We start from the raw sequence: 16,107 nt of genomic DNA on the forward strand, positions 1-16,107 counted from the left end.
AAACTCTTACCTTTACGGCTTTTTATGTATATAGATTAAAGATAAAATTATTTATAACTAATAAAACACACATATATATCTATAATATATATTATAAATTATATTAACAAATAATATGTATATATATTATTTATAATATATATATATATATATATATATATTATAGATATGTTTATATGTATTTATTAGTTATAAGTAATTTTATATTTAATGTATATATATGTGAATTTGTATGTATATATATTAATTTAAATAAATTATTTAATTTAAATTTTATTTGAAATGATGATATGACATAATTATGATGATGTGACTATGACATAGAAATCATGTCATTGCTACGTCATTGTTTTTGTTTGAGTTGGCAGACGCGAGGGGTTTTCGATTAATTTTTAAAAAGTTCGGGGTTTTATAGGTATTACATACCAAATACATGGTTTAATTGGTAAACAAAAAAGTACAAGGTTTTTTCGTTGACTTGGGAAGAGTACCCGAATCTCAGGTATGTGTGATGCCCTCATCCTCGGGATACTCATATCTCGGGGTCCGCTCCATCGCTAGCGAAAACGTTGGCGCGGTTCCAAGAACCGTGTGTTCCTCGTCACGCAATAGTACCGACTACAATCGGCTATCTACGCAAGTCATCGGGGTGCCCATAACTGTCCTATCGTTCGGACGTTGGCGCGATTATGTTATCGCCACAATCACAATCATATCCCATACGGGTGACATTCGACCCGGATCAGATGGCCCATGGATGGGACGCAATCTCGCAAACATCGTGCAATCATTCACAAACGTCCGCTTCTACAATCACACGCTAAACGTTAATCCGAACCCTTTTCGAATCAACGTTTAACGCCATGTCAGCTACCCCAGTCACACATGTTTATATAGTTATTTTACTATACATACATTTCCGCTCGCGTAGTCTTTTATATTTATTTATTTATTTTGTTTGAATCTTTCCATTTACATTACCGAATTGTACCTCCGGTATGACCTTTCTGGTCCCGGTCCGCCCGGATAACCAGTTCGGTTCATTCCGTGGTTTTTAACCTTACCTTTTATTCATTTTGGGTCCAGACTATGTGGGGTCCGGTCTGGCCCGTATTTTCGGTATATTTTATATTTTTCACTTTTTCACAATTTGAGCCGGGGTAATATTAGGTTCGTCTAGTCTAGTTTCTCAATTTCTCACATTATGAATATTCGGGGTTCCGTTACTCTTTTTTTTTTTTCAGACCGATCGGTCTAGCCCTTAGACCGATCGGTCCAGTCAGTTCAGACCGGACGGTCTGCGTTTGCAGACCGAATGGTCCAGTGTTGCCAGAACGGACGGTCTGGACTGTCAAGTCCGTTCGGTCCAGACTTCGTCTTCTACCTCTGGACTTCGCGTTTTCTCCCGAAGCCCTAGTCTGGACGGTCTCACCTCAGACCGGACGTTCTAGATCTCGGGTTTCATCAAAAACACTCAAACATGCACGATTCACTATGGGTAGTACAATAAAACTCATAAATTTTCATGTTGAACAAGAATCAAACATCAAATTCGCACGAATCGCACTGAAGCCCAAACCCCATATCAACACACTTCCAAATTAAACTCGAATTTACTCACCTGGGTTAATCCCGTGTTCTGGGTGACGGCTAAGAAGCTCGGTGATGCTCCCTTTGCTCTGTAGAAACCATATTCAAGGTAAATGATTCGGATTCGAGAGAGAATTCCGAGTTTGAAGGTGAAGAACATGTGAGGGGGAAGAGGGGTTACTTATGGCTGGGATTAGGCGGATTTTCGACAGAAATCCGGACCAGGGTGGGCCAAATCGTGCTTAGGGTCAAAAAGTCGGGTTTTCTGGTTGGATTAGTGCTTTCGAGTCGCTTTCAGGTCGAATCCGGACGAAAATCGCAACTATCGTCGCTGCCGACAGTCTGGTCCGTCTGATCCCGTTTCCAGTCCGTTCGGTCCGGACTGGCTAGTCCGTCCGTTCTCGCTTTGCAGTCCGTTCGGTCCGGACTGGCTAGTCCGTCCGGTCGAACTCCTGGTCCGTCTGGTCCGACTTTTTTTTTTAGATTTACGGATTGTTACACAATGAGTCTCCAACACTATTTTGTATTTATTGCGTAGCTATCCAATTTACATCAATATGGACCTGTCATAATAATCATTACGTCTATTGAAAATAAAATATCATTATATATATATATACACACGGGTATAAAACGAACTGGTCCAGTCCAATCCAATCCGACTCGATCTAGAAAAATTTTAGTCCAAACCAATCCAATCCATTTTTTAGCGAATAAAAAATATATCAATCTAATCCATATCGTTTTAGTCCGTGAGCCAAACGAATCGCTCCACAAACCAAATATATAAATTTTAAAAATAAAATTTTAATACTAATAAATATTTAAAACTAATTTTAATATTTAAAATATAATAAAGAATAAAATTTTAAACAAAAATAAATAATATATTGTGATAAAAATATAATTTGTATATAAAAATATTTTAAAATATATAAAAATATTAAATATTAAAAAAAAAATTTGTCCGTGAGCCAGTCCGACGCGTGACTATTCAACTCGCCGGGAGTTCGACAGGTGACGGACTGGCTCCCTTGACCCGATTTTTTCTGGACTCAAATTTTTTAAACCCAATTCAGAAAAATATGGCTGGCTCGTGAGTCATCCCGCGATCTAGACTCGTTCTACACTCCTATATATATATATATATATAAATAGTTTCATAAACACTGCTGTTAAAAATTCCAAATGCCAACCATGCATATATACACGCGGGGAAAATGCATTTACTATATCTAATAAATGAAAGGGGACGAAACATTTATATAATATTTTGACTTTTATGTCTATATATGAGTTATAATAATTGAATTTTCAGTTGCTTCGAATATCTATTATTTAAAATATTTGTACATTTAAGTTGAGGCAGACACTTAATACTGGTCACCAAAAATATCTATTATTTTTTTAAATACCATTTATACTTTTACATTATAATTGTCTGGATAATAAATAAAATATATACTTTGGTGATTCAAATACACAACATATCATTATAATATGCAGCAAAAAAAAAAAACTTGTTTAATAAAAGTTGCACATAACAGCCGAGAGAGTACCTCTTCTTCGACGGCTTTCACAACAGCCAGAAAGGCAGCGAAGAAATCGCTCACTTCTTCTTCAGCGGCAACAAAGACATTGTCGGTCCAATGACCGTCCGTGAACTTAGTGTTTGCCCTAATGGTATGAACATGCTCGAGTACTAGAACGCTACTATGTGTTATATGTGAGGATGAATAAGTCCTTAGTTCGCGTTGTAATCATTGCTATCTGCAATGAAAATAAAGGGATATGCTCTGTGTTATCGCCATTCGTGAATAATTAAAGCTTGAATGTTCTAAAGCAAATGTAACGTGGAACGTTACCTTGTTACATTATGAAAAAAAAGATATAATTTTTAGATTGCTTGAGCAGCAAGAAAACGTAGCGAGAAAGAAAGGGATAAAGGGTCGAGTCGATTTTGCGAGATTTCAGATGATATTTTTTGTTCTCGAAATTATATATAAAAAATCTTCCTTTTTGATATTAGAGATTTATGTGCAGAAACTGTACTCGTTGGGAGTAAGAAAATTCGCGCACCAGACATTGGCTCCACTCGGTTCGGTTGCCTCCCGACAGTGAAACAAGAACACCAGCTTTGAGGGAGATGCTTGCCATGAAACACCTAACCAAATATCGGAACAGCACAACGACGAGATCAGACCGATGTTAAAAGATTTAGCCCTCCGGTTTTCAGTACACCGTTCTTGATTTATACAGCGCGATCTCTCGCAGGCTCGGGAAAGATCCCAAAGCCACTTTCAACAGTTACAGTATGATTCCCGAAAACCCTAACTCTCGTTTTTTCTACGCCTTTATGTGATTTTGAGACATGGGTTTGTACTAAAATGTGGATTAGGGTTCTCAGACAGGATCGACTCCTGCTGTGGAATCGGATCAAACATCGTGTTCGGGTGTGGATACATCAACGTTCACTCGAATTTGTGCGAGTACGCGAGAGAATACCTCTTCTTCGACGGCCAACACAACACTCAGAAGGCGAACGAGGAGATCGCCCCTCTTCTTCAGCGGCGACGAAGACATTGCCGGTCCGATGACCCTTCGTGAGCTCAGTGTTTACCCGACCGAGAACGAACATGCTCGAGTACTAAACTAAGCCTGTCCCCTAAAATGTAAAAACAATGTCCCTGAGTTTAATTAGGGTTTTGTAATCTGAGGAGGAGTGAGTCTGAGCATGTAACTAGTCTCGGTATAACATGGAAAACTACCATCGTCCTTTGTCAGATCCAGACATTCTCGTCCATGAAAACGGTTTAATAGGAACTGGATGGATATATATTCAAGGATGTTTTTTCACAACTGGGTAACTCGTAACAGTCTTATTACTACGCTCGAGATCTGCTTCTAGGCAAAGCGAACACTGCCACCATAGATGATGGCTTATTCTTTCATAGTAACGTACACGCAGTAATATCATCATCAGATGATAAACGAGCTCGCCCGGTCGACTTGGTACAGCCACTGGTTCTTAGTTCCCCATTCCAACGAACCCATATCGTAGATATTGTGGATTTTGCTCCTCGTGTCCTTGGCAGAAGCCTTGGTGTTCGATACGGAACCGAAGATGACGGGAATGTCCAGAGGAAGAAAGAGAAGTTCCCGGAGATTGATAGGGTTTATGACATCTTTGTCTGCACTCCAAATCAGCTGTCCGATCTGGAAATTGGCCTCTTGTGTCAAGTGTTTACCGTCGAAGAAAACGTAATCCCGTGGCTTGGAGCATACGGAATTGGTTCCACAGCCCGTCCCGTTGTAAACTCCGGTTCCACAACAAGCAGCATTTCCCTTTGCAAACGCTGAACCAACAAGAAGGAAATAGGGTTGAGAATATGCATATCAGAAACCGATAAATTCAAGGTTGAAACGATCGGTAATGACTTACTGTAAGTCTCTGGGAGGTGAACCCGTCTTTGGATCGAGCCGAAGAAATCATAATACGAGTATTGGAAACCCTTGAGATCTCGTCCTAGCTTCCCCAACAGCTGAATCAGCTTCTCGTTATGAAGAGCGGCCAATTCGGAAGGCAACTCCACACATTCAGCATCGCCTTCTTCTCCGTCTTCTTGTTTCACGGCTGGTAAGCAACCTAATGGCGCGAGGTTCTGGAAGGCAAACTTTCTCCCTCCAGCTCCATACACAGCCTTTTTATCATGAATGTGATTTTTTTTTTTATCAGACTTCCAAAAAACAGATGACCGGTTATTAGTGGTAATGTTATTGAAACTCTTACCTTTACGGCTGCATCTATTGCGGTGATGATCTGATCCACTAAAGATTGTTTCTGGTCATCGGAGGGACTTGGGTTCTCCTTCGTATAGTCCAGGTAATCGTCACCGCCGATATGAAACAGGTAGACAGCTTTCGATCGTTCATCGTCAGTCCATTTGTTCTTGTTCTCAGAGAACTTCATCACTTGCTGTCCAAGAGTCATCTGAAAGTTTAATCGGAAAAAAAAGGAAGACTATGCATTAGCAGATCAAGCCTTTCGGCATAACACAACTTCGTTATCAGAGATACCTTCAAGAACAGACATGAGCATGCGTATATGTTCTTTTACACAATACCAAGAAACTAAATCGGAATCTGTTCTGTTTCATCTCAAGTTCTTCATATCTATGTGCTAATTTCCCCTGTGAAAAGGGCTAATTTTGGAATCAAGACATAAACCACAACATTACATACTCATTCTGTCCCATTTTCACATAATACTACACACTGTAAATGTCAAGAACACTTTACAGAGATTTTTTCCATGAAATTTGACACAACGGGTAATGAAAGAAAAATCAAAGTTAGGATCTTTGGATCAAACCCACAAAACTAGAAATGAAACGTCAGGCGTATTGATTAAAAAAAGGTGTTTTTTATATGGTTTGTGTAAGAAGATTTTGAAACAGAGTATATCAGTGTTAAAACCCACCGTCTCCGGTGGCGATCCAAGAACGGTGGCTCCGGCGACGGCGAAGCTCGCTCCGTTAGAGAAATCAGACTTGGTATCGAGAATCGGAGCAATCCGAGGAATACCCATGAACCCAGCTGCAAAAATAAGTTTCGATTTTTAGGGTTTTCTCATTCATCTCCAAAATCAGCCCAAAATTCTCTGCGATTCATCACCCGATTCAGATACCCACCTAGAAAATCCGGCACGACAAGACCGTCCGACCACCTTCCGGTGGCCTCGCCGATGGTGACGCCGTATGGAGGAGCGTTCGCCGATATTACGTTACTGGAGAGGAACTGCTTGTTTCCGACGTCGTAGAAACCGTCTCCAAATACGAAGAGGGTTTGGGCTTCGCATGTGGTTGGGTGGTGAAGAAGAAGAGAGAGGGTGAAAATCAGGAAGCTAAAGAGAAAGGAAATGAAGCGGGTGAGTGGATCCGCCATTACAGAGGAAGAGAAAAGCTCGGTCAGAAAAATGTCGTACAGAGCCTTCAAACGAGTTAAATGAAGAGGGACCGCGATCCGCGTTTTCTACACCTATTCTGTTTGCGTTAGCGTTTCAAAATCGCGTTTGCGTTTACGTAGGGGTGATTGATTCGGTTTTTTCTTTGGATTTTTTTTTTTTTGAAGCTTTGGATTTGGTTATTACTAAAAATTATAATTATTCGTTTTAATTATATTCATTTTTTTAAATATAAAAAATTATAATCATTCGATTTCCATTTCGTATTGGTGATCATCCCTACCATTAGTTCAAATTACTTATTTACCATAAATTTTGAAAGGTAAATTCACGATTGAATTTGTCAAATCTATTTTCCATACAATTGTAACGCGCCACTACATAATATTTATGAAAAAAACTTACATATTCGAATAGCAAATATTATAACTTCATTAAATCTATAATTTTATCAAATGGCAATGGCAACCCGAGTGGAAATTATTTATAATAGTTGTACTACATATTTAAGTCATCTATATTATCCAAGTTTGGATGGTTTAGTGATAGAAGAACATGTAGATCATAGAATTCAAATCTAAGCATGAAAAGAGTCATTTTTTCAATATATTGGGAGACATAATTAGATCAAATATCCGGTAAATTTTTTAATTATTAAACAAAACATATACGTTTTGAAAATTGAGCAGCAGCCGTGAAGAATTTAGTGAAAATAAAATAAATAGCCAAAACGTATTTCATGGACGATATATATATATATATATATATATATATATATATATATATATATATATATATTTTTTTTGTTTAAAACACGAAATTTATTTTATAAAACTCTACGTGTATATCAGAGCCGTCCCAAACGATTTAGAGGCTTTGTACAAAATATATTTTTATTTTTTATTTTATAAAATATTAAATAATTTTTTTTTCAATTATATTAATTGATAAATTTAATATTAAAAAATCACACACATAACTCAAAAATTGTAAATATTAATGATGATAATTACGAAACTTTATGTCAAATATAATTTTAATTATTTATCAAATGTATATTAATAAATATAATTCTAAATTATTAGTATTTAAAAATCATTTTTTAAAAATATAGGGTCATCAAATTGTGGGGCCCTGTACCTTGTTCCACTTGCACATGCCTTTTTACGACCCTGGTGTACAATATATTTCCATTGCGTCTAACTTTTTAATCAAACTTATACGATTTACAATAATAAGGTAGCAGACAAGTAACAATCCTTTTCGACGGAATATTCTGATACAGTCCGTCGCAAATTCGCGATTTATGATGAAATTTTTTGTGTTTTTCTGTCGTAAATCCATCGCAACTGTTGCTTACGACGGAATATCCGTTACAATTTTAGTCGTTTATAGATAGTTGTTTTTTTTAATAAAAGTATATGATTAGTGAAGTCACATAGATCGGAAAACTAGTATAATATATTCTTACACCTTACTATGTTATGTTTAATCATAACATAGTCTTTGTTCATTACCAAAAACAAAAAACATAGTCTTTGTAATTTCAACTATAACGACTTATTATATCGAAACTTGAGTAATATTTGAAACCCTATTTTTTGTTGAATTATTTTGGTAATATAATTTTTTCTTTGTTAGGTTTCTTAGTTGTAAAAAAGTGTGAAACGCGTCGATGAGGTGTGTGCTATGATATCTTGGATATCAATAAGGGTAGGGAGTGATCATCGATATGTAACGGTATGGATAAGGAGCAACTCATAGCATATTTCTAGTTAGGAGGGATATGGATACACACTGAATGTAAAGGAATGAGAGAAATGCGAATGTTTTGTAGGTATGAGACTATACATCCCATGATAATTTAAAAGTATTAATCATACAAATAAGATACACCTATCTTTTCGTTTTTTTATATCGAAAGAACTCTAAATTTAAGTATGCTCTAAAGTAGTTTTATGATAAGGGTGAAAAGTGATTGTCGGTGCAACTAGCACGGATAAGGGGTGACTCTCCTAAGACCACTAGAATCAGAGAGGTATATGAATGAATCGAACGCAATACAATTAGAAATATATGAGAGTTGTATAGGTATTGGACTATACATCCTAAGATCACTTAAAAGAATTAATTGAGCTACTTATACCAACAAAATGTATTTAACTACCTTTCCGTTTGCTTATCGCGGAAAAATTTTAAAGTTAAGTATATTCGTTTTGGATCAATTTAAATATAGATGGCATAATGAAAAGTTTTTTTCATTATACACGTGAATGAGGACAAAATACGATGAAAAATTTCGTGTTGGTGTATGAGAAAAGTTTCAACGTTTGTTACATAATATATTAACCATAGTTAACTAAACTATATTTATAATAATTTTATTAAAAATAAAATAAAATTTTAAAAATCGTATATATATTTTTTAAAATATAGATCAATTTAATATTATTATTATTATTATAATCTAAATTTATAATAATATAATTTTTAAAATAATTTTAGGATGATAAATTGTAACACCCCGAATTTCGGTAAAAGGATTAAAGAAATATAAACTGAAATTAACTACGCTTGATCAATGGAAATGAGATGATTAAGCGTTAAGTCCTTAAATTTCGTTAACAGGATTAACGACGAATAGACCACGACATGAAGCCGCTCAGGCGAATCGGTTTAACGTGGAAGACCGCGCCGAAACGAAGAAGAGAAAAGGAGAAAATTGGCCAGACCGTCCGGTCTACATCCAGACCGTCAGGTCTAGAGGAGCCAGTCCGTCCGGTCCGCACTTCCAGACCGCCCGATCTGACGAGGGAGCTCAATTCACGCACCGCCTCTTCTTCTGCAGAGTCACTGCCGCAATTCGAGGTTTCTCCGGTAAGTGACACCTCCTGCTTGATCCAAGAGCGGCCCAACCTCCTCTGCACGAGCTTCACTCTCTCACTCTGCTCACACTCAGCCCACAACTCGCTCTCACCCTCTCCCTTGTCTTCTTGCGAGCTCAGACCGAGAACCCCCAAATCGGAGCTCATTTCACGTGGGTATCGACGGGAAAATTCAGTAATCAACTCTAGGAAATCCCAGCAACAAACTCCAGGGCTCAAAATCAACCGAGGTGAGTATTTCGGATTAAATTCGAAAATGATAATCAAATTGAAAATGAAGATTTGTGTTCTTTGAGTGCGATTCATGCATGTTTGAGCTTAGATTTGAGTTCCTGATGTTCTCTAGATCGTTTTGAACTATAGTTTGTTGAATTTAGTGCGAAAACATGGAACCCGAGATTTTTCGGAGCGCCCGACGGACCACTAGTGGACCGTCCGTTCTAGGGTTTGCAGTGTGACACCCGTATCCCGATTCCCGTAAACAGGATGCGCCACATGGACTAAAACCAATAAAATAATACCAAACAAAAATACGAGAGTTTTAAAACTTTTATTTTATAAATACGCAGCGGAATAGTTTAATACAACCTTGAGCTCGGGTCTGATGAGCTTTTCCGTGGCGGATGGCCGGCGAGAGGTTATCAGTGTTGACTGACTTCGCTCGATATAGTCGGTGGTGGCCTAGAGGAGGTACCTGGCGCTCTGGTATCGAAAGATGACATCGATATCAGAGGGAGTGGTTGATGTGATATATTTTTTATGGAGTGTTGGGCACTGGATATACATTTAAAATTAGTTAACTAAATTTTTTAGTATTATTAGAAATATTAATCGTAACCAATTAAATTCACTGATAATATAATAATGTAGATAAAATGAAATAACGATTAAAATATCTGATATATATATATATATATATGTATATACTATATAAAATGTATTAGCGTACCACTTGTTTTTTAATTGTACTTGAATATTTATTTCCTCCACTTTTTTTGTCGCCTCTCTTCCACCCACCCACCCACCCACCCGCTCTCTCCTCCCATATCTATCGTTTTTCCTTAAAAGTAATTAAATTCCTAGTTTTGTTTTGTTTTGTTTTTTTATGCCTCCGCCTCCGACACGCCATAGTAGAGGGTATTAATTTATTAAACGAGCATTAACTCGTGAATTTGCTCACGGATCAGAAAAAAAAATATATTGTTTTTTTCATTTATTATTGTTATTTCTTAATAATTTTATTAACAAAGGGGCTTTTTCAATGTTGCACATTTTAAACCATAGTGTTTTTTGTTTCCTTCTATGTTGTAGCTGAAATTTTGAAGTTCAGAAACTAATTTATATATACACATTTATAATACATTAATATGTAAATATATATATATATATACACACACACACAAATGGCCATATCACTTACATTATTAAAGGAGTCACTAAGTGAATACATGCTCTCCTAAATTATTGAGTATCTAGAAGAAATCAGATTTAATGTCGTTGATAACATTTGATATGACAAAGAGATGTAAAGTAATATTAGTGGTTTCTCTTTTTTTTCCCACTGATTTTGATTTCGGATAAGTTTAATTAAATACAAAAATTGACGCTAATAAAGATATATAATATATTTATCATAATCAGGAAAAACTAATTAAAAAAAACAGAAATCTAAAATTATTAAACGTCACTGATCGAGGAGAGAGCGGTCCAAGCACTCTGGTATTCTTATTATAATAACCACAATCTCCGATGACAAATGTTAAATTTTTGTCGTTAGGTTTTGATTGATTGCATGATACATAGTACATGGCCGGTGAACATAATCAATAAGAAGTATTTATATTAAAATAAAATTTATTTCTAACCTAAAATTTTGAATATTTATAAGTTTCTAATATGTTTTATTCGAATATCTAATAGATATATGCATCCCCGTACGTTATGATGAGTAAGCAACAATTAGTTTCATAACCATTGTTTTTTTTGGGGGGGGGGGATGTCCCATTCCATAACAACGATTAATATGAATTACTTTAAAGAAATAGATCAATAAAAAAATATATAAGAATGCAATATGTAATGAAATATACACTTCTCGCGAGCTTAATCACGTTGATTAGTGTGCTAATCTTCTTGTTAATCCGTGACCCTTCCTGGAATTGAAAATAATTAACACTGTAACATGTGCTAAGTACTTGAAAATTACAATCATCCATCCCATGATGTTAGTTTATAAATTAAAAGGACAAGTATTTTGAGCTTTTATAATTAATGTTGATTATCTTTTTACGACAAAGATGTGTCGGGAGAAGAAAAAAATCTGAACAAAATCTTCAAGATTTTGATTCTCATCCGTGCTTAACCCCGTGACCCTTCCTAAAAATATTTTTTTTTTTCATTTTTATTTTTACTATCAAAATTTTTTAATATTTGTAATAGTTTTTAAATAATTTTAATATTTTTATTTTAATTGACAAATTTGAAAAATTCAAGGTTGTTTCTCAGCGCGTCTTAGGTGCGCTTTTTCAAACTAAGTTTAGATTATTATTTACAATTACAAAGATTTTTTTAACTTTCATAAGGTAGATTTTTTTTTTTCATATTTTCAACTATAGTGTTTTTACTTCCTTCTAATTAAGGTTTTGGCTGAAATTTTGAAGTTTAGAAACTAATATATATATATATATTTATAAATTATAATGTATTATTATGTGAATATATATATATATGTATATATACACTCACCTAAATTATTGAGTATCTAGAAGAAATCAAATTTAGTGTCTTTGATAATACTATTTGATATGAAAAGGAGATGTAAAGTAATATTCTCTTTTTGCCCTAATGATTCTGATTTCGGACAAAGACTCGAAAAAAATTGCATTTAGTGCCTTAGCCAAAAGAAAAAGCATGATAAATCTCTTTTCGTTTACTTTTCAGTTTAAAATTTCTTGGATTCAGTAACTATATTTACTTCAAACGTAAAAAATACGATTCCTGTAACTAAAATTCATTTGCATTTCTATATAAAAATGGGAAAAATAAAATCCGGAAAATAGTTTAATTTAAAAATTGGCACTATAAATATATATAATATGTTTATCATGAAGGGGTGGGCGAACGGTCGGTTACGGGTTAATCGGTTACGGTTATTTCGGGTTCGGTTATTTCGGGTTATTAAAACTCATAACCAAACGGTTAATTAATTTTATTCGGTTCGGTTCGGTTCGGTTTCGGTTCGGTTATAATATTTAAAAAATCAATTCATTTATAATTAGAAATATTCAAATATAATATATTATAAAATATTATCATAATTATTTTAACATATAAAATAATAATATCTAAATTTATATTTTGATATAAAACTATTAAATAAATAAAGATCTTTTTTTTCTAATATTTATATCACACAAACTTTAAAAACAATAATAAAAATGATAAAATGCGTTTAAAATATAATAAAACAATGATTAAATCAAGAATATAAACATTCATATATGTATATAAATATATATAAATGATGATATATAAACAGTTCGGTTCGGTTCGGTTCGGGTTCGGTTAATTCGGTTTATAAAAATTTATAACCAAACGGTTAATAATTTTTAATCGGTTCGGTTCGGTTCGGGTTCGGTTATTTCGGGTTTCAAAAAATCATAACCAAACGGTTATTTAATTTTATTCGGTTCGGTTCGGTTCGGGTATTTATCGGTCGGGTTCGGTTCGGTTATTCGGGTTCGGTTATTTTGCCCACCCCTAATCATGATCAGGAAAAAACTGATAAAAAAACAAGAAAATATCAGTATTAGAAAATTACTTCCTGTTAATCCCGTGACCCTTCTTGAAATTGAAAATAACAATAGACTTAATGGAATCATTAACACGGTAACATGTGTTTAAGTACTTGTAAATTACAATCATCCATCCCATTATCTTAATTTATAATTAAAAGGAAAAATATTTTGAACTTTTTATAATTAATGCTAATTATCTTTTTATGACAAACACGTGTCAGGAGAAAAATAAAGCTGCACAAAATCTTCAAGATTTTGATTCCCCATGCAAAATTGAACCGCCGTTTCTTGCAACCAATCAAGCAAACACGAAAAAACAAAATACCCTTTTAAAATAACCTTTACCAAAAACAAAATATTTTAAAATTCCACTATCTTATGTTTCTATGATTTGACAGCACTTCCACGCGGTAATATATCAATATCTTCTTTATTCAGTATATATAATGTTCTCTTTGATATCAGTTACTGATGTAAAGTTTTTTTGAGAGTCAGGTCAGTTTCGATTAGTTTATCTATTTCGTATGATTTGCTGGTTACACTACAAAAAAATACAAAATTCCAACGGAATTTTTTAACGGATTAATCCGTTTGAATTTTTCCAATGGATTTCCAACGGCTTACCGTAGGAATAATTCCAACGCGTTTCTAACGGATTTCCAAGGACGTCTAACGGATTCGTCCGTTAGAAATCCGTTGAAAATTTCCAACGGCATATCAACGGATATTTGAGTTGGAAATTTTCCACGCATATTCCAATAGATTTCCGTTGGAAATAACGTTCGACAAATTCCAACGATAACCTGTTGAAATTATCCGAACGTTATGAAATGCGGTAATATTTCCAACGGATATCCGTTGGAAAGTGTAACGGTAACGAAATTTTTAACGGAGTTCCAACGGACATCCGTTGGAATGTTTGTCTATTTAAACCATCCGACCATATTTCGCTTAAACCACTCTCTAAATCATTCTTCTACTTACACCAAAAATTCTCCTAAAAATGACATCTTCAACAAATCTGAATATTTGTTCGTCCCGACAATGCATATACGAAAGAGTTGATTCGATTACAAAAGAGGTAACGCAAGAATTCATTAACGGTTTGGAACAGTTTATGAATTTTGCTTCTATGCAGCCGTTGTGTCAAGAACGTGGAAAAATGCTATGTCCATGTACAAGTTGTCGCAATTTTAAATATCGCAGTCCAGAAGATGTTTGTAAACATCTATTTCGAAGGGGATTTGTCCAAGATTATTGTATTTGGTGATTTCATGGAGAAGAAGTTCGGACAATCACAACGGGACAACATGTCTCGGTCGAGCAGAGGTATGATGTAGATGAAGATGTAAGAAATCCTTATGTTGAAATGGTGACAGATGCTTTTCCTGGGGCGCCATTGGCTGAGCAAAACTTATCACAAGATCAGGAGGAGCCAAACGTCGAAACAAAACGGTTTTTCGACATGTTGGATATGGCAAATCATCCTATCTATGAAGGATGTAAAGAAGGTCAGTCACGTTTATCTCTTGCATCAAGATTGATGAGTATGAAAACGAATTACAATGTCACCGAAAATTGCATGGATTCATTTTGTCAAACGTTGCGTGAATATTTACCTGAAAATAACGAAGCTCCAGAATCGTATTATGATACGAAGGCTATGTTGAAGAATTTGGGAATCAGAGATGCCGTTTGACCCGCGGCGCCGACAAATATCCGATGTCCGACCCGAAGCTGTTGTGACAAGGTTCCCACCGTATACAAAAAAAATGTTGGAATATTTTCGATTGAATATGATTTATAATAGGAACATTATCCAAAATACTCTTGTTCTACTAAAACTATTTATACACATATCCTTTTTTAGATATGATCATGTAAACAGAATAACCATATAATTTTATATTGGTCATAACGTTAAATTTATGGTGATCACATTAAGTCATTACGATCACACATTATATATCATTTGGTGAAATCATTATAAATTTAATATTATAACCAATGTGATCACCATATGACCATACTGTCATTTTGATCACATAAATAGTTCTAGTAAAAAGATGGTATTTTGGATATTTTACCGATTTAATACTATAATCAATATGGTATTTATATAATCAATATGGTATTTATGTGCAATTTTAATAGGCTAGACGATCCAATTGATCATTTGGGTTAAGTTTAAGGTGCAGATAGATTAATTTATGCTTCTTTTAGGGGTAGAATTAGAAATATTGAATAATAAAAATTCTATAAATACGTGCTCTAGTCTTTAAACACAAGACTAAATTAGGTTCTCTTGATCCCAGTTTTAAAAAGAAAATACTAAAAACTTTAAGTAGAGCTATAACATTAGAATTACCCGGTTGTTTAAGTAATATTCATGATAGCTTTAGCTCATATTTATATAATTTTTTTTAAAAGAAAGCATAAATAAACTTCAAGTAGTTAATGATGAGAGTTTATATATATATACATATATATATAAGATTAATATGCATTAATAAGGAAATGGGAAAAGAGAAAATATCGTTTTGTAATGAAATGTTAAGAGACAATAATTGACATCAACATTTCAAATCTCGACGAAACCACTAAAAAGAATATGAAAAATCAAAATATATTATATTCGACGGTGAAAATTTATGAAAATGACTTTCCCACTTGTTTATTTTTTGTCTTTGGACGATAGTTGCAAACTATAGGATCCAACCTAATCGCACAGTAACGAAAACTGTTGATCCAAAGCCACGTCATCTACCTGTCTGAATGTTCGTTTACGGTCCAAAATTTTTGAATTTATTCTACAAATATTTTTATTAATATATGAGTTCGTTTACGTTAAAAAAAGAGGCGGTGTAGGGGA

The 16,107-nt window shown here is 34.4% G+C and overlaps 1 protein-coding gene across 1 annotated transcript; it reads right to left on the minus strand.

Annotated features, from left to right (window-relative positions):
- Window positions 1-4,402: 4,402 nt before the first annotated feature.
- LOC104810384 (inactive GDSL esterase/lipase-like protein 25) lies at window positions 4,403-6,584 on the minus strand. The gene is made up of 5 exons (XM_010536667.1): window positions 6,282-6,584; window positions 6,071-6,186; window positions 5,381-5,581; window positions 5,033-5,291; window positions 4,403-4,946 (listed from the first exon to the last, which is right to left on the minus strand). The coding sequence occupies exons 1-5, from the start codon at window positions 6,532-6,534 to the stop codon at window positions 4,570-4,572; spliced, it is 1,206 nt and encodes a 401-aa protein (XP_010534969.1). The 5' UTR covers window positions 6,535-6,584; the 3' UTR covers window positions 4,403-4,569.
- Between the last annotated feature and the right edge of the window lie 9,523 nt (window positions 6,585-16,107).

Source organism: Tarenaya hassleriana, unplaced genomic scaffold, assembly GCF_000463585.1.
Source record: "Tarenaya hassleriana unplaced genomic scaffold, ASM46358v1 Cleome18, whole genome shotgun sequence".
Taxonomy (NCBI): Eukaryota; Viridiplantae; Streptophyta; class Magnoliopsida; order Brassicales; family Cleomaceae; genus Tarenaya; species Tarenaya hassleriana.